General features: G+C 42.1%; 1 protein-coding gene across 4 annotated transcripts in view; it reads right to left on the bottom strand.

Annotated features, from left to right (window-relative positions):
- DGKD (diacylglycerol kinase delta) overlaps positions 1–25,273 on the bottom strand; it is a 202,331-nt gene that overhangs the window by 52,291 nt on the left and 124,767 nt on the right. For all 4 annotated transcript variants that reach the window (XM_053709934.1, XM_053709937.1, XM_053709936.1 and 1 more), the window contains exons 13-16: positions 17,126–17,220; positions 16,926–17,025; positions 3,649–3,904; positions 1,760–1,903 (exon numbers count right to left, since the gene is read on the bottom strand). In XM_053709934.1, the coding sequence (XP_053565909.1) occupies positions 1,760–1,903; positions 3,649–3,904; positions 16,926–17,025; positions 17,126–17,220 (595 nt within the window). The remainder of the gene's footprint in view (positions 1–1,759; positions 1,904–3,648; positions 3,905–16,925; positions 17,026–17,125; positions 17,221–25,273) is intronic.

The following is a 25,273-nucleotide window of genomic DNA, read 5'->3' as shown; positions in this document are numbered from 1 at the left end:
CACAGCTGAGTGACTTGGGCAAAGATTTCCGGATGGAGTTCCCACTCCCCCGGATGCAATGTCTGACGACTCAGAAAATCCGCTTCCCAATTTTCCACTCCTGGGATGTGGATAGCAGACAGGTGGCAGGAGTGAGACTCCGCCCATAGAATGATTTTGGTCACTTCTTCCATCGCCAGGGAACTCCTTGTTCCCCCCTGATGGTTGATGTACGCAACAGTTGTCATGTTGTCTGATTGAAACCGTATGAACTTGGCCCTCGCTAGCTGAGGCCAAGCCTTGAGAGCATTGAATATCGCTCTCAGTTCCAGAATATTTATCGGTAGAAGAGATTCTTCCCGAGACCAAAGACCCTGAGCTTTCAGGGATCCCCAGACCGCGCCCCAGCCCATCAGACTGGCGTCGGTCGTGACAATGACCCACTCTGGTCTGCGGAATGTCATCCCTCGTGACAGGTTGTCCAGGGACAGCCACCAACGGAGCGAGTCTCTGGTCCTCTGATTTACTTGTATCTTCGGAGACAAGTCTGTATAGTCCCCATTCCACTGACTGAGCATGCACAGTTGTAATGGTCTTAGATGAATGCGTGCAAAAGGAACTATGTCCATTGCCGCTACCATCAACCCGATCACTTCCATGCACTGAGCTATGGAAGGAAGAGGAACGGAATGAAGTATCCGACAAGAGTCTAGAAGTTTTGTTTTTCTGGCCTCTGTCAGAAAAATCCTCATTTCTAAGGAGTCTATTATTGTTCCCAAGAAGGGAACCCTTGTTGACGGAGATAGAGAACTCTTTTCCACGTTCACTTTCCATCCGTGAGATCTGAGAAAGGCCAGGACAATGTCCGTGTGAGCCTTTGCTTGAGGAAGGGACGACGCTTGATCAGAATGTCGTCCAAGTAAGGTACTACAGCAATGCCCCTTGGTCTTAGCACAGCTAGAAGGGACCCTAGTACCTTTGTGAAAATCCTATCGATTTAGCCCAAAAAAAGTCTACAGTCTTAATAAGCCCTTTTTGAAGCCCTTATTTACAATCGTAATAAACATGGCTTACCGGATCCCAGAGGGAAAATGACAGCTTCCAGCATTACATCGTCTTGTTAGAATGTGTCATACCTCAAGCAGCAAGAGACTGCTCACTGTTCCCCCAACTGAAGTTAATTGCTCTCAACAGTCCTGTGTGGAACAGCCATGGATTTTAGTGACGGTTGCTAAAATCATTTTCCTCATACAAACAGAAATCTTCATCTCTTTTCTGTTTCTGAGTAAATAGTACATACCAGCACTATTTCAAAATAACAAACTCTTGATTGAATAATAAAAACTACAGTTAAACACTAAAAAACTCTAAGCCATCTCCGTGGAGATGTTGCCTGTACAACGGCAAAGAGAATGACTGGGGTAGGCGGAGCCTAGGAGGGATCATGTGACCAGCTTTGCTGGGCTCTTTGCCATTTCCTGTTGGGGAAGAGAATATCCCACAAGTAAGGATGACGCCGTGGACCGGACACACCTATGTTGGAGAAAGAAGGAAATTTAGTGCTTTCAAAATTATAATGGGATATGCTACTTAATTAGTTCCATTTTATTTGTTAAGAACACTACCTTATAAAGGGTGTAGCAGATTACTGAAACGTGGTGCTAACACTAACATCATGCTTTACAAATTACTGTGATGTATATGCAGTAAAACAAACTGAATGGTTAAAAGGTGGTAAAAGGCAACGATATGAGATGACAGACTGTAGCATACATTATACCTCTGCCTGAGCCCCTGATCCTGGGAAGTGCATTACTCTGCAACAGAGCTGTGTTTGCCTCGCATGGCTCTTTTCCATCCTCAGAGGAGAATGAAATGAGAAAGTCTTCAGCATTAGATGTTTGTGCATTTTGCTCATCCACAGCTAAAAATAAATAGACATTGTGAGGATATGCCAAGTGTGCAAACAAATAAAAAGACATTGTGAGGATATGCCAAGTGTGCAAACAAATAAAACGACATTGTGAGAATATGCCAAGTGTGCAAACAATATATAGACATTGTGAGGATATGCCAAGTGTGCAAACAATATATAGACATTGTGAGGATATGCCAAGTGTGCAAACAATATATAGACATTGTGAGGCTATGCCAAGTGTGCAAACAATATATAGACATTGTGAGGATATGCCAAGTGTGCAAACAATATATAGACATTGTGAGGATATGCCAAGTGTGCAAACAATATATAGACATTGTGAGGATATCCCAAGTGTGCAAACAATATATAGACATTGTGAGAATATGCCAAGTGTGCAAACAATATATAGACATTGTGAGAATATGCCAAGTGTGCAAACAATATATAGACATTGTGAGGATATCCCAAGTGTGCAAACAATATATAGACATTGTGAGAATATGCCAAGTGTGCAAACAATATATAGACATTGTGAGAATATGCCAAGTGTGCAAACAATATATAGACATTATGAGGATATGCCAAGTGTGCAAACAATATATAGACATTGTGAGAATATGCCAAGTGTGCAAACAATATATAGACATTATGAGGATATGCCAAGTGTGCAAACAATATATAGACATTGTGAGAATATGCCAAGTGTGCAAACAATATATAGACATTATGAGGATATGCCAAGTGTGCAAACAATATATAGACATTGTGAGAATATGCCAAGTGTGCAAACAATATATAGACATTATGAGGATATGCCAAGTGTGCAAACAATATATAGACATTATGAGGATATGCCAAGTGTGCAAACAATATATAGACATTGTGAGGATATGCCAAGTGTGCAAAAAAATAAAAAAATACATATAAATAAAAATCTAAGGATCAATGAAGAAACGCCTTCAGCTGCCATTCATCAGCAGTTCAGAGGGGAAAGAGTGATGGTTGTAGCAAATAGTGGAACAAGGAAAAACTTAAAAGGGACAGTGTAGTCAAAAATTGAAATACAAAATATTAATAAATAATAATGTATATATAAAAAGTGCCGTTGACACTTATTAAAAATAAGTATAAAATTCCCTGTTCTGGTAGTGCTGATATTAGCTGTTTGTACGGATGAAATTTGCAGTCCCCACATGGCTTGTTCTTTGGCTACAGCCCCTAGTCAGTAACATAGGGAAGTTTAGGAATCTGCCGGTCCCCTTGCCACCCTAGCTTGGCAGACATTATTTAAACTTGTTGCAGGGGTTATCTAAGTAATAAATCAGGTGCTTCAAAGACATCAGCAGCTACAACTGACTGCTCCCTGAACTTATGTGCAGAGCTTGATGGGTTAGGATCATGGTGCAGTCTGTGTAAATTGCAGCTGCTGCTGTCTTTGCAGAACCTGATTTAGTATTTAAATAACCCCTGCAACAAGTTTAAATAATGTCTGCTGAGCTAGGAGGGCAGGGGGAATAGCATATACTTATCTTTTGTTTCCCTGCTCCTAAACTTTCTTATGTTATCAGTCCCTGTGAGGGGAGTGTAAATTGGAATGCATTATTATTACTGAGCCTTATCATAAAAAAGCAGTCACACATCCAACTAAAAATAGCACCGCAGCCTTTAATAAGTTGTTCTAAGAACAAAAATATTGTACTTCTAAAACCACAGGTAAAGGCATGAAGCCGCCCTGCTCATCTATGTACCTTTCTCTGCTTGTTCTATAATCTGTCGGATAGCTTTCTTTAAGCTATTGGCTCTTAACATAAGCTGCTCGCGTGGACGAAAGCTTTGGCCACGACCCAGTGAAGGAGATACTGTGGGTGAACATGTGACTGTCTCTGAAGCTTCCTCTTCCTCCTCACTAATAGTATGAGGGGGCTGAGATGGAACGGATGTAGCTTGAGACTCCTCACTCAGGGTCTTCAAGAGAGAATCCAGCTTTTCTCTCAGAAGGGTGCACTAGAAACCAAAGACAGAGAAATGTGAGAAAGAAAGACGATGCAGTAATGATTAAAGCCGAAAGTAACTTTTACATATACATTTATTTGTTCTCCCACTGCCCCTAAGCAAGCACAATTTAACCCAAAATCTATACAAATGAAAATAAGAATTTTTTAATTTTTTTTCTAAACCAGCCAATCAAACCAAGATGAAATCTAGACAAATTCAAATAACATTCGGCTAGATTACGAGTTTTGCGGTATGAGTGAAAATGCAGCGTTAAGGCTCTTTTTCACCGCCGCTGGTATTATGAGTCTTACAAGTTTAGGGGCACCGCACACTTTTTTGGCCGTAACGCAACGTAATTACGCAGCTTTCAAAAAGTCCTTTTTCAATGGGACTTCCATAGCGGCGGTATTACAAATCTGCCTGGGAGGCCAAAAGGTGAGCGGTACACCCTATACCGCCAAGATCGATACCGTAAACTGAAAGTCAGTAGTTCTGAGTTTTGTGCTACAGAGCTGTAGCATAAAACTCATAACTAAAGTGCTAAAAAGTACACTAACACCCATAAACTACCTATTAACCCCTAAACCGAGGCCCTCCGGCATCGCAAATACTAAAATAAAATTATTAACCCCTAATCTGCCACTCCGGACATCGCCGCCACTATAATAAACATATTAACCCCTAAACCGCCGCACTCTCGTATCACAAGCACTAGTTAAATATTATTAACCCCTAATCTGCCGCCCCTAACATCACCGCCACTTACCTACATTTATTACCCCCTAATCTGCCACCCCCAACGTCGCCGCCAATATACTAAATTTATTAACCCCTAAACCTAAGTCTAACCCTAACACCCCCTTACTTAAATATAAACCTAAATAAAACCTACTATCATTACCTAAATAATTCCTATATAAAACAAAATACTTACCTGTAAAATAAACCCTAAGCTAGCTACAATATAACTAATAGTTACATTGTAGCTAGCTTAGGGTTTATTTTTATTTTACAGGCAAGTTTGTATTTATTTTAACTAGGTAGAATAGTTACTAAATAGTTATTAACTATTTACTAACTACCTAGCTAAAATAAATACAAATTTACCTGTAAAATAAAACCTAACCGGAGTTACACTAACACCTAACCTTACACTATAATTAAATAAATTACATTAATTAAATCCAATTAACTAAATTACAAAAAACAAACACTAAATTACACAAAATAAAAAATAAATGATCAGATCTTTAAACTAATTACACCTAATCTAATAGCCCTATCAAAATAAAAAAAGCCCCCCCAAAATAAAAAAAACCCTAGCCTAAACTAAACTACCAATAGCCCTTAAAAGGGCCTTTTGCGGGGCATTGCCCCAAAGAAATCAGCTCTTTTACCTGTAAAAAAAATACAAACAACCTCCCAACAGTAAAACCCACCACCCACACAACCAAACCCCCCCAAATAAAATCCTAACTAAAAAAACCTAAGCTCCCCATTGCCCTGAAAAGGGCATTTGGATGGGCATTGCCCTTAAAAGGGCATTTAGCTCTTTTTCTGCCCAAAAGCCCTAATCTAAAAATAAAACCCACCCAATAAACGCTTAAAAAAACCTAACACTAACCCCCGAAGATCCACTTACAGTTTTTGAAGACCCGACATCCATCCCTAACGAAGCCGGCAGAAGTCTTCATCCAACCCGGGCAGAAGTCTTCATCCAGGCGGCATCTTCTATCTTCATCCATTTGGCGCGGAGCGGGCCCATCTTCAAGACATCCGGGGCGAAGCATTCTCTTTAATCGAAATCTTCTTGAACAATTAATTCTCCTTTAAATGACATCATCCAAGATGGCGTCCCTTGAATTCCGATTGGCTGATAGAATTCTATCAGCCAATCGGAATTAAAGGTGAAAAAATCCTATTGGCTAATGCAATCAGCCAATAGGATTGAGCTTCAATCCTATTGGCTGATCCAATTAGCCAATAGGATTGAGCTTGCATTCTATTGGCTGTTCCAATCAGCCAGTAGAATGCAAGCTCAATCCTATTATATTTAAGTTAGGATTTTTTCACCTTTAATTCCGAATGGCTGATAGAATTCTATCCGTGCCAGATGGATGAAGATAGAAGATGCCGTCTGGATGAAGACTTCTGCCCGGTTGGATGAAGACTTCTGCCCGGTTGGATGAAGACTTCTGCCGCTTCGTTGAGGACTTCTGCCGGCTTCGTTGAGGATGGATGTCGTGTCTTCAAAAACTGTAAGTGGATCTTTGGGGGTTAGTGTTAGGTTTTTTTAAGGGTTTATTGGTTGGGTTTTATTTTTAGATTAGGGCTTTTGGGCGGAAAAAGAGCTAAATGCCCTTTTAAGGGCAATGCCCATCCAAATGCCCTTTTCAGGGCAATGGGGAGCTTAGTTTTTTTTAGTTAGGATTTTATTTGGGGGGTTTGGTTGTGTGGGTGGTGGGTTTTACTGTTGGGGGTTGTTTGTATTTTTTTTTTACAGGTAAAAGAGCTGATTTCTTTAGGGCAATGCCCCGCAAAAGGCCCTTTTAAGGGCTATTGGTAGTTTAGTTTAGGCTAGGGTTTTTTTTATTTTGGGGGGGCTTTTTTTATTTTGATAGGGCTATTAGATTAGGTGTAATTAGTTTAAAGATCTGATCATTTATTTTTTATTTTGTGTAATTTAGTGTTTGTTTGTTTTTTGTAATTTAGTTAATTGGATTTAATTAATGTAATTTATTTAATTGTAGTGTAAGGTTAGGTGTTAGTGTAACTCAGGTTAGGTTTTATTTTACAGGTAAATTTGTATTTATTTTAGCTAGGTAGTTAGTAAATAGTTAATAACTATTTAGTAACTATTTTACCTAGTTAAAATAAATACAAACTTAGCTTTGAAATAAAAATAAAACCTAAGCTAGATACAATGTAACTTTTAGTTATATTGTAGATAACTTAGGGTTTATTTCTCTTGTAAGGTGTATCCAGTCCACGGGTTCATCCATTACTTGTGGGATATTCTCCTTCCCAACAGGAAGTTGCAAGAGGACACCCACAGCAGAGCTGTCTATATAGCTCCTCCCCTAACTGCCACCCCCAGTCATTCTCTTGCAACTCTCGACAAGAAAGGAAGTATCAAGAGATATGTGGTGACTTAGTGTAGTTTTACCTTCAATCAAGAGTTTGTTATTTTTAAACGGTACCGGCGTTGTACTGTTTTTCTCTCAGGCAGAAATTAGAAGAAGAATTCTGCCTGGAGATTTGATGATCTTAGCGGTTTGTAACTAAGATCCATTGCTGTTCTCACACATAACTGATGAATATGGGAAAACTTCAGTTGGGGGAATGGCCTGCAGATTACCTGCTTTGAGGTATGTTCAGTATTTTTATTTATTTCTAGAGAGAGGAATAAGTTCTAGAAAATGCTGACAGAGCCTTGTGTATTTGAGGTAAGCCTGATGCAGTGATTTAACAGCGACTGGGATCATGCTTACATAACAGTGTAATACTCATGTTAATATTCATATTGCTTAGTGACAAAACGTTTACATGATTTCATAAATAGGACGTTTTTTTCTCTGAGGGAGATAAGTCTTTATTTGGGGCCTAGTTTCCACATGGCTAGTCAGATACTCCTAGGAGTATTTTCTTAAGGCCCCTCTGACATCCAGTACATGGTGGGAGGGGCCTATTTTAATACTCTAACTGTTCAGTTTTAATACAGACTGAGACATCCAGCTTCCCTAGAAGAGTCCTCTGGCATCTGAGAACCATTTCAAAGGGGTTATTTCTGCACAAAATCGTATTTAAGGGCAGGTAGGAGCCTCAGCAGAGCTGTGGCAAGGTGCTCAATTGATTTTTAACGTTTTTTAACGTTTTTCAATCCGGTTTGGGGCCTAAGGGGTTAATCATCCATTTGCAAGTGGGTGCAATGTTGCTTTAGTCCCTTACACATACTGTTAAAATTTAAAAGATTTTACTGTATTTTTTCACTGTTTTGCAGTTTAAGTGCTAGTTTTTTTCTCTTAAAGGCACAGTAACGTTTTTGTTTAATTGCTGTTTCACCTTTATTAAAGTGTTTTCCAAGCTTGCTTGTCTCATTACTAGTCTGTTAAACATGTCTGACATAGAGGAAACTCCTTGTTCAATATGTTTGGAAGCCATTGTGGAACCCCCTCTTAGAATGTGTACCAAATGTACTGAAATTTCTATAAACTATAAAGACCATATTTTGGCGCTTAAAGATTTATCTCCAGGGGATTCTCTGACTAAAAAGAGGGAGATCATGCCATCTAACTCTCCCCATGTGTCAGAACCTATAACTCCCGCTCAAGTGACGCCAAGTACATCTAGCGCATCTAATTCTTTCACCTTACAGGACATGGCGGCAGTTATGAATGCTATCCTCACAGAGGTATTCTCCAAACTGCCAGGGCTACAAGGAAAGTGAGACAGCTCTGGGGCTAGAATTAATACAGAGCTTTCTGACGCTTTATTGCCTGTGTCCGATATACCCTCACAATGCTCAGAAGCCGAGGCAGGTGAGCTTCTATCTGTGGGTGACATTTCAGACTCAGGGAAGGCGTTACTTCAGTCTGATTCTGAGATGACAGCGTTTAAATTTAAACTTGAACACCTCCGCTTATTACTTAGGGAGGTTCTAGCGACTCTGGATGACTGTGACCCCATTGTGGTTCCAGAGAAATTGTGTAAAATGGACAAATACTTTGCAGTACCTGTTTACACCGATGTTTTTCCAGTCCCTAAGAGGTTTTCGGAAATTATTACTAAGGAATGGGATAGACCAGGTGTGCCTTTCTCTCCCCCTTCTGCTTTTAAAAAGATGTTTCCCATAGATGCCACCATACGGGACTCGTGGCAGACGGTTCCTAAGGTGGAGGCAGCAGTCTCCACCCTAGCTAAGCGTACAACTATCCCTGTCGAGGACAGTTGTGCTTTCCTAGATCCTATAGATAAAAAATTGGACGGTCTCCTTAAGAAAAAATTTATACATCAAGGTTTTATTCTCCAGCCTCTTGCATGCATTGCCCCAGTTACTGCTGCAGTGGCTTTTTGGTTTGAGTCTCTTGAGGAGGCTCTACAGGTGGAGACCCCGTTAGACGATATTCTAGACAGGATTAAAGCTCTTAAGTAAGCTAACTCCTTTATTTCTGATGCCATTTTTCATTTAGCCAAGCTAACGGCTAAGAATTCAGGTTTTGCCATTTTGGCACGTAGGGCGCTATGGCTTAAGTCCTGGTCAGCAGACGTTACTTCAAAGTCTAAGCTTCTTAACATCCCCTTCAAGGGACAGACCCTATTCGGGCCCGGTCTGAAGGAGATCATTTCTGATATTACTGGAGGAAAAGGTCACGCCCTTCCTCAGGATAGGTCCAATAAGTTAAGGACCAAACAGAATAATTTTCGTTCCTTTCTAAACTTTAAGAGTGGCGCAGCTTCAGTTTCCTCTAATGCAAAACAAAGAGGGAAATTTCGCCCAGTCCAAACCAGTCTGGAGACCTAACCAGGCTTGGAATAAGGGGAAGCAGGCCAAGAAACCTGCGGCTGCCTCTAAGACAGCATGAAGGAGTAGCCCCCGATCTGGGACCGGATCTAGTGGGGGGCAGACTCTCTCTCTTCGCCCAGGCTTGGGCAAGAGACGTCCAGGATCCCTGGGCATTAGAGATCGTTTCCCAGGGATATTTTCTGGACTTCAAAGCTTCATCTCCAAAGGGGAGATTTCATCTCTCACAATTATCTGTAAACCAGATAAGGAGAGAGGCATTCTTACGTTGTGTTCAAGACCTGCTGGTTATGGGAGTGATCCACCCAGTTCCAAGGGAGGAACAGGGGCATGGCTTCTATTCAAATCTGTTTATAGTTCCCAAAAAAGAGGGAACTTTCAGACCAATCTTGGATCTCAAGATCCTAAACAAATTTCTCAGGGTCCCATCCTTCAAGATGGAGACTAGCCAAACCATCCTCCCTATGATCCAGGAGGGTCAATATATGACTACCGTGGACTTAAAAGATGCTTATCTCCACATTCCGATTCACAGAGATCATCATCAGTTCCTCAGGTTCGCCTTCTTAGACAGGCATTACCAGTTTGTGGCTCTTCCCTTCGGGTTAGCCACGGCACCAAGAATCTTTACGAAGGTTCTAGGGTCCCTACTGGCGGTTCTAAGGCCACGGGGCATAGCGGTGGCTCCTTACCTAGACGACATTCTGATACAGGCGTCGACTTTTCAAATCGCCAAGTCCCATACGTACATTGTTCTGGCTTTTCTGAGGTCTCACGGGTGGAAGGTGAACGAAGAAAAGAGTTCTCTCTCCCCTCTCACAAGAGTTTCCTTCCTAGGAACACTGATAGATTCAGTAGAAATGAAATTTTTTCTGACAGAGGTCAGGTTATCAAAGCTTCTAACTTCCTGCCGTGCTCTTCATTCCACTTCTCGGCCGTCAGTGGTTCAGTGTATGGAAGTAATCGGCCTAATGGTAGCGGCAATAGACGGATTACACAGATTTGACCCCTCTGCTAAATCTGGATCAAGAGACCAGGGATTCTCTTCTCTGGTGGTTCTCTTGGGTCCATCTGTCCAGGGGAATGAGTTTCTGCAGGCCAGAGTGGACTATAGTCACGACAGATGCCAGCCTTCTGGGCTGGGGCGCAGTCTGGAACTCCCTGAAGGCTCAGGGTTCGTGGACTCAGGAGGAAGCCCTCCTTCGATAAACATTCTTGGCTTGGCCTCAACTAGCTGCGGTCAGGTTCATCAGATTTCAGTCGGACAATATCACGACTGTAGCCTATATTAACCATCAGGGGGGGACAAGAAGCCCCCTGGCAATGTTGGAGGTTTCAAAGATAATTCTATGGGCAGAGGTTCACTCTTGCCATCTCTCAGCTATCCATATCCCAGGAGTAGAGAACTGGGAGGCGGATTTTCTAAGTCGGCAGACTTTTCATCCGGGGGAGTGGGAGCACCATCCAGAGGTATTTGCCCAGCTGATTCAACTATGCGGCAAACCAGAAGTGGATCTGATGGCGTCTCGTCAGAACGCCAAGCTTCCCTGTTACGGGTCCAGGTCAAGGGATCCCCAGGCAGCACTGATAGATGCTCTAGCAGTGCCCTGGTCCTTCAGCCTGGCTTATGGCTCTCCTCCCTCGTCTGATTGTCAAGATCAAGCAGGAGAGAGCTTCGGTGATTTTGATAACGCCTGCGTGGCCACGCAGAACTTGGTATGCAGATCTGGTGGACATGTCATCCCTTCCACCATGGACTCTGCCGCTGAGGCAGGACCTTCTACTCCAAGGTCCATTCAAACATCCAAATCTAATTTCTCTGCGGCTGACTGCTTGGAGATTGAATGCTTGATTTGATCAAAACGTGGTTTCTCCGAGTCGGTCATTGATACCTTAATTCAGGCTCGAAAGCCTGTCACCAGGAAAATCTATCATAAGATATGGTGTAAATATCTTCATTGGTGTGAATCCAAGGGTTACTCATGGAGTAAAGTCAGGATTCCTAGGATATTATCCTTTCTCCAAGAAGGATTGGAGAAGGGATTGTCAGCTAGTTCCTTAAAGGGACAGATTTCTGCTCTGTCTATTCTTCTGCACAAGCATCTGGCAGATGTTCCAGACGTTCAGGCGTTTTGTCACGCTTTAGTTAGAATCAAGCCTGTGTTTAAACCTGTTGCTCCGCCATGGAGTTTAAATTTAGTTCTTAAAGTTCTTCAAGGGGTTCCGTTTGAACCTCTGCATTCCATAGATATCAAGCTTTTATCTTGGAAAGTTCTGTTTTTGGTAGCTATCTCTTCGGCTCGAAGAGTTTCAGAGTTATCTGCCTTACAGTGTGATTCCCCTTATCTGATATTCCATACAGATAAGGTAGTGTTGCGTACCAAACCTGGATTTCTTCCTAAGGTGGTATCTAATAAGAATATCAATCAGGAGATTGTAGTTCCGTCACTGTGTCCTAATCCTTCTTCAAAGAAGGAACGTCTATTACACAATCTTGACGTGGTTCGTGCTTTAAACTTTTATTTACAAGCTCTGGACAGAGGAGAGGCCAAAAGGCTTCGGCATCTTCTCTTTCTTTTTGGCTGAGAAGTATAATCCGTTTAGCTTATGAGACTGCTGGCCAGCAGCCTCCTGAAAGAATTACAGCTCATTCCACTAGAGCGGTAGCTTCCACATGGGCTTTTTTCTGTTGAACAGATTTGTAAGGCGGCGACTTGGTCCTCGCTTCATACTTTTTATAAATTCTACAAATTTGATACTTTTGCTTCCTCGGAGGCTATTTTTGGGAGAAAGGTCTTGCAGGCAGTGGTGCCTTCCGTTTAAGTTCCTGCCTTGTCCCTCCCTTCATCCGCGTCCTAAAGCTTTGGTATTGGTATCCCACAAGTAATGGATGAACCCGTGGACTGGATACACCTTACAAGAGAAAACAAAATTTATGTTTACCTGATAAATTTATTTCTCTTGTGGTGTATCCAGTCCATGGCCCGCCCTGTCACTTTAAGGCAGGTGTTTTTTATTTTTAAACTACATTCACCACTGCACCCTATAGTTTCTCCTTTTTCTTGCTTGTCTTCGGTCGAATGACTGGGGGTGGCAGTTAGGGGAGGAGCTATATAGACAGCTCTGCTGTGGGTGTCCTCTTGCAACTTCCTGTTGGGAAGGAGAATATCCCACAAGTAATGGATGAACCCGTGGACTGGATACACCACAAGAGAAAGAAATTTATCAGGTAAGCATAAATTTAGTTTTTACAGGCAAGTATTTAGTTTTAAATAGGAATTATTTAGGTAATGATAGAAGCTTTTATTTAGATTTATTTTAATTATATTTAAGTTAGGGGGTGTTAGGGTTAGACTTAGGGGTTAATAAATTTAGTATAGTGGCGGCGACGTTGGGGCAGTAGATTAGGGGTTAATAAATGTAGGTAGGTGGCGGTGATGTTAGGGGCAGCAGATTAGGGGTTAATAATATTTAACTAGTGTTTATGATGCGGGAGGGTGGCGGTTTAGGGGTTAATAGAATTTATGCTTACCTGATAAATTACTTTCTCCAACGGTGTGTCCGGTCCACGGCGTCATCCTTACTTGTGTGAATATCTCTTCCCCAACAGGAAATGGCAAAGAGTCCCAGCAAAGCTGGCCATATAGTCCCTCCTAGGCTCCGCCCACCCCAGTCATTCGACCGACGGACAGGAGGAAAAATATAGGAGAAACCATATGGTACCGTGGTGACTGTAGTTAGAGAAAATAATTCATCAGACCTGATTAAAAAACCAGGGCGGGCCGTGGACCGGACACACCGTTGGAGAAAGTAATTTATCAGGTAAGCATAAATTCTGTTTTCTCCAACATTGGTGTGTCCGGTCCACGGCGTCATCCTTACTTGTGGGAACCAATACCAAAGCTTTAGGACACGGATGAAGGGAGGGAGCAAATCAGGTTACCTAAACGGAAGGCACCACGGCTTGCAAAACCTTTCTCCCAAAAATAGCCTCCGAAGAAGCAAAAGTATCAAATTTGTAAAATTTGGCAAAAGTGTGCAGTGAAGACCAAGTCGCTGCCTTACATATCTGGTCAACAGAAGCCTCGTTCTTGAAGGCCCATGTGGAAGCCACAGCCCTAGTGGAGTGAGCTGTGATTCTTTCAGGAGGCTGCCGTCCGGCAGTCTCATAAGCCAATCGGATGATGCTTTTAAGCCAAAAGGAAAGAGAGGTAGAAGTCGCTTTTTGACCTCTCCTTTTACCAGAATAGACAACAAACAAAGAAGATGTTTGTCTGAAATCTTTTGTAGCCTCTAAATAGAATTTTAGAGCACGGACTACGTCCAAATTGTGTAACAAACGTTCCTTCTTTGAAACTGGATTCGGACATAAAGAAGGTACAACTATCTCCTGGTTAATATTCTTGTTAGAAACAACCTTTGGAAGAAAACCAGGCTTAGTACGCAAAACCACCTTATCTGCATGGAACACCAGATAGGGCGGAGAACACTGCAGAGCAGATAACTCTGAAACTCTTCTAGCAGAAGAAATAGCAACCAAAAACAAAACTTTCCAAGATAGTAACTTAATATCTATGGAATGTAAAGGTTCAAACGGAACCCCTTGAAGACCTGAAAGAACTAGATTTAGACTCCAGGGAGGAGTCAAAGGTCTGTAAACAGGCTTGATCCTAACCAGAGCCTGAACAAATGCTTGAACATCTGGCACAGCTGCCAGTCTTTTGTGTAGTAAGACAGATAAAGCAGAGATCTGTCCCTTTAGAGAACTTGCAGATAATCCTTTCTCCAAACCTTCTTGTAGAAAGGAGAGAATCTTAGGAATTTTTATCTTATTCCATGGGAATCCTTTGGATTCACACCAACAGATATATCTTTTCCATATTTTATGGTAAATTTTTCTAGTTACCGGTTTTCTGGCCTGAACCAGAGTATCTATCACAGAATCTGAAAACCCACGCTTTGATAGAATCAAGCGTTCAATCTCCAAGCCGTCAGCTGGAGGGAAACCAGATTTGGATGTTCGAATGGACCCTGAACAAGAAGGTCCTGTCTCAAAGGTAGCTTCCATGGTGGAACCGATGACATATTCACCAGGTCTGCATACCAAGTCCTGCGTGGCCACGCAGGAGCTATCAAGATCACCGAGGCCCTCTCCTGTTTGATCCTGGCTACCAGCCTGGGAATGAGAGGAAACGGTGGAAATACATAAGCTAGGTTGAAGGTCCAATGTGCTACTAGTGCATCTACTAGAGTCGCCTTGGGATCCCTGGATCTGGACCCGTAGCAAGGAACCTTGAAGTTCTGACGAGACGCCATCAGATCCATGTCTGGAATGCCCCATAATTGAGTTAGTTGGGCAAAGATCTCTGGGTGGAGTTCCCACTCCCCCGGATGGAATGTCTGACGACTCAGATAATCCGCTTCCCAGTTTTCCACACCTGGGATGTGGATCGCAGATAGGTGGCAGGAGTGATCCTCCGCCCATTGAATTATTTTGGTCACTTCTTTCATCGCCAGGGAACTCCTTGTTCCCCCCTGATGATTGATATACGCAACGGTCGTCATGTTGTCTGATTGGAATCTTATGAATCTGGCCTTTGCTAGCTGAGGCCAAGCCCTGAGAGCATTGAAGATCGCACTTAGTTCCAGAATGTTTATCGGGAGAAGAGACTCTTCCCGAGACCATAGTCCCTGAGCTTTCAGGGATTCCCAGACCGCGCCCCAGCCCACTAGACTGGCGTCGGTCGTGACAATGACCCACTCTGGTCTGCGGAAGCTCATTCCCTGGGATAGATGGTCCAGGGTCAGCCACCAACGGAGTGAATCTCTGGTCTTCTGATCTACTTGAATCATTGGAGACAAGTCTGTATAGTCCCCATTCCACTGTTTGAGCATGCACAGTTGTAATGGTCTTAGATGAATTTGTGCAAAAGGAACTATGTCCATTGCTGCAACCATCAACCCTACTACTTCCATGCACTGCGCTATGGAAGGACGTGGAACAGAATGAAGAACTTGACAAGTGCTTAGAAGTTTTGACTTTCTGACCTCTGTCAGAAAAATCCTCATTTTCTTAAACATCTCCGTGGAGATGTTGCCTGTGCAACGGCAAAGAGAATGACTGGGGTGGGCGGAGCCTAGGAGGGACTATATGGCCAGCTTTGCTGGGACTCTTTGCCATTTCCTGTTGGGGAAGAGATATTCCCACAAGTAAGGATGACGCCGTGGACCGGACACACCAATGTTGGAGAAATGTTTATTATAGTGGCGGCGATGTCCGGAGCGGCAGATTAGGGGTTAATAAGTATAATGTAGGTGTCGGCGATGTCGGGGGCAGCAGATTAGGGGTTAATAAGTGTAAGATTAGGGGTGTTTAGACTCGGGGTTCATGTTAGGGTGTTAGGTGTAAACATAAATGTTCTTTCCCCATAGGAATCAATGGGGCTGCGTTACAGAGCTTTACGCTGCTTTTTTGCAGGTGTTAGACTTTTTTACAGCCAGCTCTCCCCATTGATGTCTATGGGGAAATCGTGCACAAGCACATAAAACCAGCTCACCACAGCTTTCAGCAGCGCTGGTATTGGAGTGCGGTATGGAGCTCAATTTTGCTTTACGCTCACCTTTTGCTCACCTTTTGCTCTTACCGCAAAACTCGTAATCTAGCCGATTGTTTTTAAACCTATATTATAGTTTAAAAACAAAATGCTCTAAAGATATATATTTTTTAAATAAATACTATTCTCACACTAAGGACCCAATTCTCAAAAACTCACCTGATGGAGATAAATCAGCAACTTATTTTACTGTGAATTATATTGTAAATGAGGTGTCTCTCCTAAACATAAAGTATGAGATACAGAGTTCTTAATTATTAATACAGAGTTAATGAGATAGATTTCCTAAGGTAAAATTGCCTTTAAAACAATTCCTGAGGGACCTCGTAATACTAATAAGGCATCTAACAAAATCTCGCCAGATCAGAAAAGTTTAGCGAATAGGGCCCTGCTAAGTAGTTAAAGCGATATGAAACCCAAAAAATATATCATCTAATTTGCTCCATTCTCTTCTTATCCTTTGTTGAAAAAACAGCAATGCCCATGGGTGAGCCAATAACATATATGTACAGCCACCAATAAGTAGCTCTTGAGCCTACCTAGGTATGCGTCTCAACAAAGGATACCAAGAGAACGAAAACAAATGAGATAATAGAAGTAAATTTGAAAGTTGTTTAAAATTGTATGTTCTACCTAAATCATGACATGAATCATGTCCCTTTAAAAACACAGTGAAAGACACTGACAAGGCCAGCTCCCATGAAGTTTTATATCAGCAAACAGTCTGAAGGATAAGCCTGACAGGCTCACCAACCATATTCTTATCTGGATCTCTAATGCACTGTTTGACTTTCACTGTGTGTTTAATCTCTTAGTAGGGGTTAAGCACACAGTAAAAACATAAATCTGTTTTAAAATAAAATGCTGACACACAATAAACAATGAAAGAAAGTACCTTTCCCGCCATAGTTTCTGACTCCTCACAACTCTCGGTCATTCTTTCATAAGCTTTCCCGACCCGTGCAACAAAATCTTTCACTGTCTCACACAGGACTCTAAGAAAGAGACAGCATTACCTATTGCATCACTGTAACACTCACATGCATATGGATCTGACAGTAAGGTAGCTTCTCATATTAGTGCAGTGAAACATACTTGGCCGATGAGATAACCACAGAGTGCTGATCTGAGCTAAGAATCTGCGACAGATGAGCGGCCACTGAATCTTCATAACCCAGGATTTGCTGAACCTGAGGAAAAAGAAGGGTTTATAAAGTAAGCAGTCAGATGATGAATAAAAGGGATATGGAAGTCAGTATGCAAAACAAGTTAAATGGCTGCTTTAGACATATTTAAAATATTACCACAAACACTGATTGGTTGGTATCCTGATTGTACAGTCCATAAAGCATACTTACCAATAAATGCTGTCATCTGCTCAGAGATAGGCACTACATGCAGGATGCATGGTGCTAATCGCAACATAAAAATAATAATACTTCTTTTTTTTCCCTTTAAACACAGCTTTGTATGATATTATTCACACAAATATGGTGGAGTTGTACAGCCCCAGCATGCTATAGAAAGGTTATTCCCCTTTAAGGCTATATTACAAGTGGCGCGCTATATTTTAGCGCTCCTGCTCGAGAGATAAATTCGCTAGAAGTAAGCTTTTTGTGCGCACATATTAAAATGTAAAAGTAAAATGTTTTCGCAAGAGCTCTAACCGGAAGCACACAAAAAGCTGAACTTAGAATATCGCAACTGCGTTAACTAAATCCCTCAGTCTTCAAAGGTGCGCGAAAAGTGGAAAAAAAATTTAACGTCCTTACTCAGATGCAAACACGATCGTGTTAACTCAAGTGCGCTAACCTGACATGAAATATTAATATTTTACATTCCAATGTTCTTCACATAGAAGAATATTTCTATTTATCCTTCAATACATATTTATAATGTGTTTTTTGGTAAAATATTTATCTATACCTCTATATATATATATATATATATATGTATATATATTTATAGGTATAGATATACGGTATATAGGAATAACTATTTAAAAAAACATATTCCCCTATGTGAAGCATATTGGAATATGAAATATTTACAATAAATACACAGTTTAACACTTTATTAAATATGAATATTGCATAAAACATAAATTATGCTTACCTGATAATTTTATTTTCTTCTGATGGAAAGAGTCCACAGATGCATTCATTACTTTTGGGAAAATAAGAACCTGGCCCCCAGGAGAAGGCAAAGACACCCCAGCCAAAGGCCTAAATACTCCTCCCACTTCCCTCATCCCTCAGTCATTCAGCCGAGGAAAAAGGAACAGTAGAAGAAATATCAGGGTGAAAGGTGCCAGAAGAATAATTATCAGGTTAGGATAATTTATGTTTTTCTTCTTAAATGGAAAGAGTCCACAGCTGCATTTATTACTTTTGGGAAAAATAATACCCAAGCTATAGAGGACACTGAATTCCAAGACGGGAGGGTACAATAGGCGGCCCATTCTGAGGACACCAAGCCTGAAACAACTGCCCAACAAAAATCCCCGCTTCGTCCGAAGCCGAGAGACCTTAAAAGAAAAAGTCCGAAGGACACTGACCCGCAGATAATCCAGCAGCCTAGCTAGAGACCACAAATGGGACCAAACTGAGCCAACAGTCTTCCGGGAGACACAGACGCCTAACAGTCAGTCCCCCACCACTCACCCCGCACTAATGAAGGGAACGCCAGCCTGAACTAACCAAGGGATAAGGCAAGGGAGAACCGAAGGAAAACCGGGAGTACACCACATCCAAAAAGGAAAACCCCCTAATAGCGAGTCCAGCTCACAAGACCCAAATAGGTCCTGACAGATAAGGGGAGGCTAGGCCTATACCTGGCAAAAACCAGAGGTATAAGACTGGCACAGGAACAGAGAAACTGTACTCTCAAACAAGACAACTGAAGATGGAGTCCTCACATTGTCCGAACTTAAAATACAAAGTATTCTATCACAAAAAAACGTGCAACAACCCAGACGAAACCCTGAGTCAAGAACACGCAGAAGGCATCAGGATGACACAGAATAATACTACTGAGAAGCTGAAGCTGGGCAGCAAGAGGCCAGACTGCAAAAAAGAAACCCCCAGACAGAGGGCAAACTCTAGACAATCCAGCTGCCAGATCTACACACAGGTCTCCAAAAGGGGATACACAGAACCTCAAACGAGGCCCCCTAAGAAGAGAGATTACACCCAGAACCCGAAGGTAGTGTAAACCTGGATCTTCTGCTTGTAAGCCTAGGAAGCTAACGCTATGCACACCTAGGTCCTGAAAAAGACAACGTCTCTTAGAACCCACTCCCAGCCGGGCCAGCCCAAGCATCGGCAGGTCTAAAACAGGGGAACAGACCCCAAAACCAGCTCAAAAATGAGCCGAAGAATGGCCACCGCCATCCAACCAAGCACCGGTACAACCGAACTCCAAGAACAGACGACAAGGCTATAGACCCAAGGATCTAACAAAAAGGCCCAACATAGTCTCGACACAGAGCCAGCAAGACTCCAGATGGAACGTAACAACCCAGAGAGAACACCTCTTTTCTGAAGGTTAACCCACAATTCCAACCTCCTGAAACCAAGAGAAGCCCTAAGAAAGGGACCACATCTCCAGAAGAAGGAGCATAAGCCCTCATCCTAAGAAAAGGGATGGGACCAAAAGGCAGCACCTGTCCACAAGCCACGAAGCCCCAGGCTAAAGGAGAAATCAATCCCCTACGCACCTTCGAAGGGATCCCCCTAAGACTAGCTCGCTAACACATATCCCATGCGCAATAGTTGCAACAGAGACACTGCAAACCCATTCGTCTGCAGAGCAGTGAATCCAAGGGTTTCTACAGCAAGCTGACCCAGGGAATCCAACCATAAGGCACAGAACAGCCCAATGAGCAACATTCACTAAGAAAACCTGGCCAACCATGACCAGGTCAAGTAGTCCAAGTAAGGACATAGCCCAAGTTCCCAGGAACTGGGGAACCCCAAACCAGCCCTTAAGCCTAAAAGTCCGGTAACAACCCACAACGGGATTCACAAGGGAAAACACTGAGCGAAGCCTCAGCAACCAGAAGTTCTAGGGAGAAAACAGGTCCGGGCCCCCAATTGTTTAAACAAACAATACCTGAGAACGTAACACCCTGTCTGATATGAAAAACCAGACCACAGGGGCTATCAATGCATATCCAGATCAAACCGGATAAAGAGAAGAACTCGCAAGTCCCGACCTAAGGAAGGGACCACCTCTTGCCGGAGTCCAACACTCCAAAGGTGCCAAGGTGGGAAAAGTCGTACAACGACCCTAGGGCCCCTAGACTCACAAACAGTCTGAGGACAACAAGGCAAGGAAATAACGCAAGGCCAAAACCCCTCGAGCAAGGCTGGACTCCACACCACCTCCCTACAAACAGAGGATCACAGGGAGAAAAAGGCGCAAAGCATCCCCAGATCCTGGAAGAACTCAAGCAAGTCCAAAGGAGACCACGCCCAGAGTCCCTAACAGGGACAACCATCTCCCAGAGGGGAACCCAGGTCCCTAAAAGGAGAACTAACCCACACGGAGACAACGGAGGAAGACCCAAAAGGTCTCCTAAAAAAGCTAGACAGTACACAGTCAATGTGCAATAGCTGCAGCTGGTTACATACTGAAAAGCATGCGCTGCCAACAGCTGTCCAACTACTAGCTGCTGAGGACCAAGTACACAAAGGACAAGTCCCGAGCCTTTAAAAACGGCCAACCGCTCAAGACTGCGGGAAAAGGGCGCTAAGCCCCCAACCCTCCACTACGTGGGGAAGGGAACTCTAGGGTCCGATAACACCAGACCAAAAGAGAGTGACGCAGCGGAAACACCACTGACCCAGTCATCCAGATTGAAGGCTATAAGGACTGAGACAATCCTTCCCGCCTCACGGACCCACAGGTCCTCTAGAATGCTTAGGTGAAAATTGTAAAATAATGATAACATAAGCAATCAGCTCCTCGACCGGACCAGCCAAGCAGAACAGCGCCACGTGTCTGAATAGCCCCAAGACAGAATCGAACCCAACAGGACCAGCCTGCAACCAGGGTCCTAACCGTCAAGCTGCATGAATCCTCGCTCAGAGGGGAAGAAGGGAAAACAGACATCCATAGGACTAACATGTCCCCAAAAACACTTCTGCAGAAGTAACAGAGAGTATCGATCCAAGTTTAAGATTCCCGAAGGAAACAGATAAACAAAAAAAAAGACATCCTAATTGGATAAAAAGAAAATATAAGGCAACCCATAGGTTAACGCCCAAGAAGAAAACAGGCCCACCCGCAGGACCAGCCAAACGGAGCCCTACTCTTCCAAAAAAAACAGTGAAGGATCACAATAAGACCGGTCAGGAGATTACATCATCACCACATGTCTAATGAGGTGCACCATTCGAAGAAGCAGACTAAAAATTCATGTATCCGTTAAGGATAGGGTCATTGAATAACTGAAAAACATGTCTGAGTAAGATGCGAAGGCGCGCAACTCTGTAACGAAAGGCACAACACTCAGGGACAGCTACACCCGCAGGGAACTGTATAGGCCCTCCCCAAGCGGTAGACCCGGGACAATAGGGCACAAGCACAATCGCGCATAAACGTCTGGACTCTGCAGACGAATAATCGCCAAGAATATGTGGAAGCGAAAACGTGCTGCAACCTCCGGGGGGAACAAGCCGCCCTGCATGGAGGAATAATCATAATCTGGGTTACCCGCATGTGTAGAAGTATGAAGCGGTAGGGAACTCGCTTATTGGAGGACAGGACCCCCAGAGGCGGATGGCTCAGCTGTCCCTTGAGTACTCGAGCCCGAGGAACAAGGCGCTCTAATACGGCACACCGAACATAACTGATTGACATGTGTCAACGAGGCCAACCGGATTCTTCCCCGGACGAAAAATCTGAATCTGAAATTAGAACAGTCTCAGTATCAGAATCCTCCATAACCGAGTCTGAAATTTGAACAGTCTCAGCCTCAGAATCCTCCATAGCTGGATAGAGAATTATGCCAATATGGACTATAAAACAAAACAAAATGGCACCTAACACCCACAATGGCTGGGGTACTCACCACCTCCTATAAACCAGACCCCTGCAAACTAGAATTTCTCCGTCGCCACACAGTCAGGAATGCGGAAATGGAAGACAAAGTGTAATCACGTCCGGCCAGAAGGTGAACCGTATAGTCTGAAAAAAACACGCCCAACCATAAGGTTGCATCACTTCCGAAGGCCTTTATGTTCCAAGCCATGAGCCCATTTAACACTACACATAAGCAGATTGAATCACATAACAAACATGATTTAAAAAAACCCTGTTCAATAACCCCCCTCAAGAGATATTAACCCTTGATTCCAAGATACTAAAAGGAGACTCACTGAGACCCTTATGTTAAGTTAGTCCCGCAAGGTGGTAGCCTCTCGGGAAAACATCTATATTACAGTACATTCACGAGGAAAAAAAATGAAACGATCTTAACGGAACCTATGCCATGGAATAGGAACACAGCCCTTCAAGTGTGACAGATAGTAGCATCGCCACCGCCATGGACTTGAGAGAAGAAAGCAGGCAGCGGAGCGAAGTTCGACAACGCCGATTGCTTGAGGAGCTGTTAACATGAGCCGGGATGGTTTCGCAGAAAGACTCTCCCTGCATCTCCGGACTCAAACTTTCATCCAAGCCCTCACTGAGAGACTGACAGAATTACTTAAAACTCCTGTCCCATGTCGAAGAGGACTACCCTCCATAAGAGACAAATTAAATTCTGACACTTCTCTGCCAACCTCCTGGGACGAAAGGCAAAGAATGACTGAGGGGGTGAGGGAAGTGGGAGGAGTATTTAAGCCTTCGGCTGGGGTGTCTTTGCCTCCTCCTGGTGGCTAGGTTCTTATTTTCCCAAAAGTAATGATTGCAGCTCTTTCCATTTAAGAAGAAAATATGATTTTTTAAGCTACTTGACTGCAAAGGGCTCCAATGCATATATATATATATATATATATATATATATAGTATATATATATTGTCCATGCAGCTCTGCACACACTTTACCAAGTCTCAACAGCCTGGGGTGTATTCAAAGTATATACACAAATCCCCAAAATAAGAAGCACTCGCCAGGACTTTAAATCAATTCCATCAATTTAATCCTCAGAGGGTGGGGATTGCATCCCGAAACGTCACTACACTTGTGGATTAAATTGCACATGATTTAAAGTCCTGGCAAGTGCTACTTATTTTGGGGATTTGTATGTATATATATATATATATATATATATATATAAATATATAGTATATACTGTATATTTACTGTGTATATATATATATATATATATATATATATTTATATATATATATATATATATATATAAATGTATATGCATATATACACATACATACATACACATATTTAAACAGGGGAGTTAAAATTCATGAGCTGGACGCCAAAGAGGGCACGCAATGATTGGACAGACCCGGATTAGTCATCTAAGACACAAATAGAGTATAGGTTGCGGGTAATGATTTATTACAAATGTTGTCTAAATGTAACCACCAATCAGCAAGCGCTACCCAGGTGCTGAAACAAAAATGGACAGGCTCCTAAGCTTACATTACTGCATTTTCAAATAAAGATACCAAAGGAACAAAGAAAATTTTATAATAGGAGCAAATTAGAAAGTTGCTTAAAATTGCATGCTCTATCTGAATCATGAAAGTTTAATTTTGACTAGACTATCCCTTGAAGTTTACTATCACTTTAACTAACTTGTTCTTACTCATCTGAAAGTAACAAAATGGAAACAGGACACAACCAGTATTAAGTTATAGTATACATAGTTTCAGTGATTGCCTTGGGGAAGGGTTTACTCAGGTGCTGTAATATGACTCCTTCAGTAAGGATTAACACACTAAACTACCAGCATATTTGCTATTATTCGTCACCATTTATGTTTTTAAATATAACTAGGAATTAGAAGATTGAGAAGTAATAACAAGATCAGTAGTAGGAAACCAAGTATGCACCCAAACTGGCGATCAATGACCAACATACCTTTTTTAAAAAAAAAAATTACAGGGACGTTAAAGAAACGTTAAAACAAATCTTTAATTTATTTTAAACCATAATATATAATAAAGCTCAATTGCAGATATATAGAATGGATTCATAAGAGAATGTATAAAGTACTACGGCAGCAAACAATTTAATCAAGTACTATGGTGGGGACAGCAAATTGCTTGTGCCATTTTATGCCATCTTGGGCCTGCTCTGTCTAAGATTATTAACACTGGCCAATATAAAATAATTCCTTTTTAATATTATCTGGAATCAAGATGCTGCAATTTGATACGGACTGCATAAAGTCTATGCTGGTCTGATGCAAACAAGCAGAATGAATACGAATACAGTCATTTCTAGTCTGTCAATCTCAGGCTGGTATTAAACTTCAGCTTTTATAGATGAAGGTGCCTAATAATTGCCCTCATCTAACTCCACGCTAACATCATTCCAACTTTTGCAGTCCCTATCTCCTGTTTCTCACCCTCCTACCCATCTAGATTGTAAGTTCCCACGGGAACAGGGCCCCCAAGTCCCCCTGTATTTGTTTGTTAAATTTTGTCTGGTGTCTCAAATTGTACTGTACTTTTATCTTTGTTACCCATGGACAGCGCTGCAGAATCTGTTGGCGCTTTATAAATTGAGAATACTAAAAATAATAATTAAAGGGACAGAAAAGTAAAAATTTAAGTTTCATGATTCAGACAGATCACGCAATTTTAAACCACTGTCCAATTTACATCTATTATCTAATTTGCTTTGTTCTCTGTGTATCATTTGTTGAAAATAATACTTAGGTAGGCCCAGCAGCAGCAATGCACTACTTTGAGCTACCTGCTGATTGGTGGCTACACATATATTCTTCTTGTCATTGGCTCACTTGATGTGTTCAGCTAGCTGCCAGTAGTGCATTGCTGCTCTTTTGATAAAGGATATAAAAAAATGAATAAAACGTGATAGTAGAGGAAAATTGGAATGTCATTTAAAATTACATCATTAAATAATTGTTTGGGTTTCATGTCCTGATGGACAAATAATAATTTGGTTTACATTCAAGATGTTAAAGTGCCAAAAAAACATGCTGAGAACTGTGCATATCCTAAAAGGGTTAAGTACAAATAGTTTGCATAATAAAATGCTTTAAAAATTGCTAGCAAGTATTTTAAAATAATTTACAAAACTAA

Source organism: Bombina bombina, chromosome 4 (genome assembly GCF_027579735.1).
Source record: "Bombina bombina isolate aBomBom1 chromosome 4, aBomBom1.pri, whole genome shotgun sequence".
NCBI classification, from domain to species: Eukaryota; Metazoa; Chordata; class Amphibia; order Anura; family Bombinatoridae; genus Bombina; species Bombina bombina.
The sequence above is the reverse complement of the archived record's forward strand: the minus strand, read 5'-3'. Positions and strand labels throughout refer to the sequence as shown.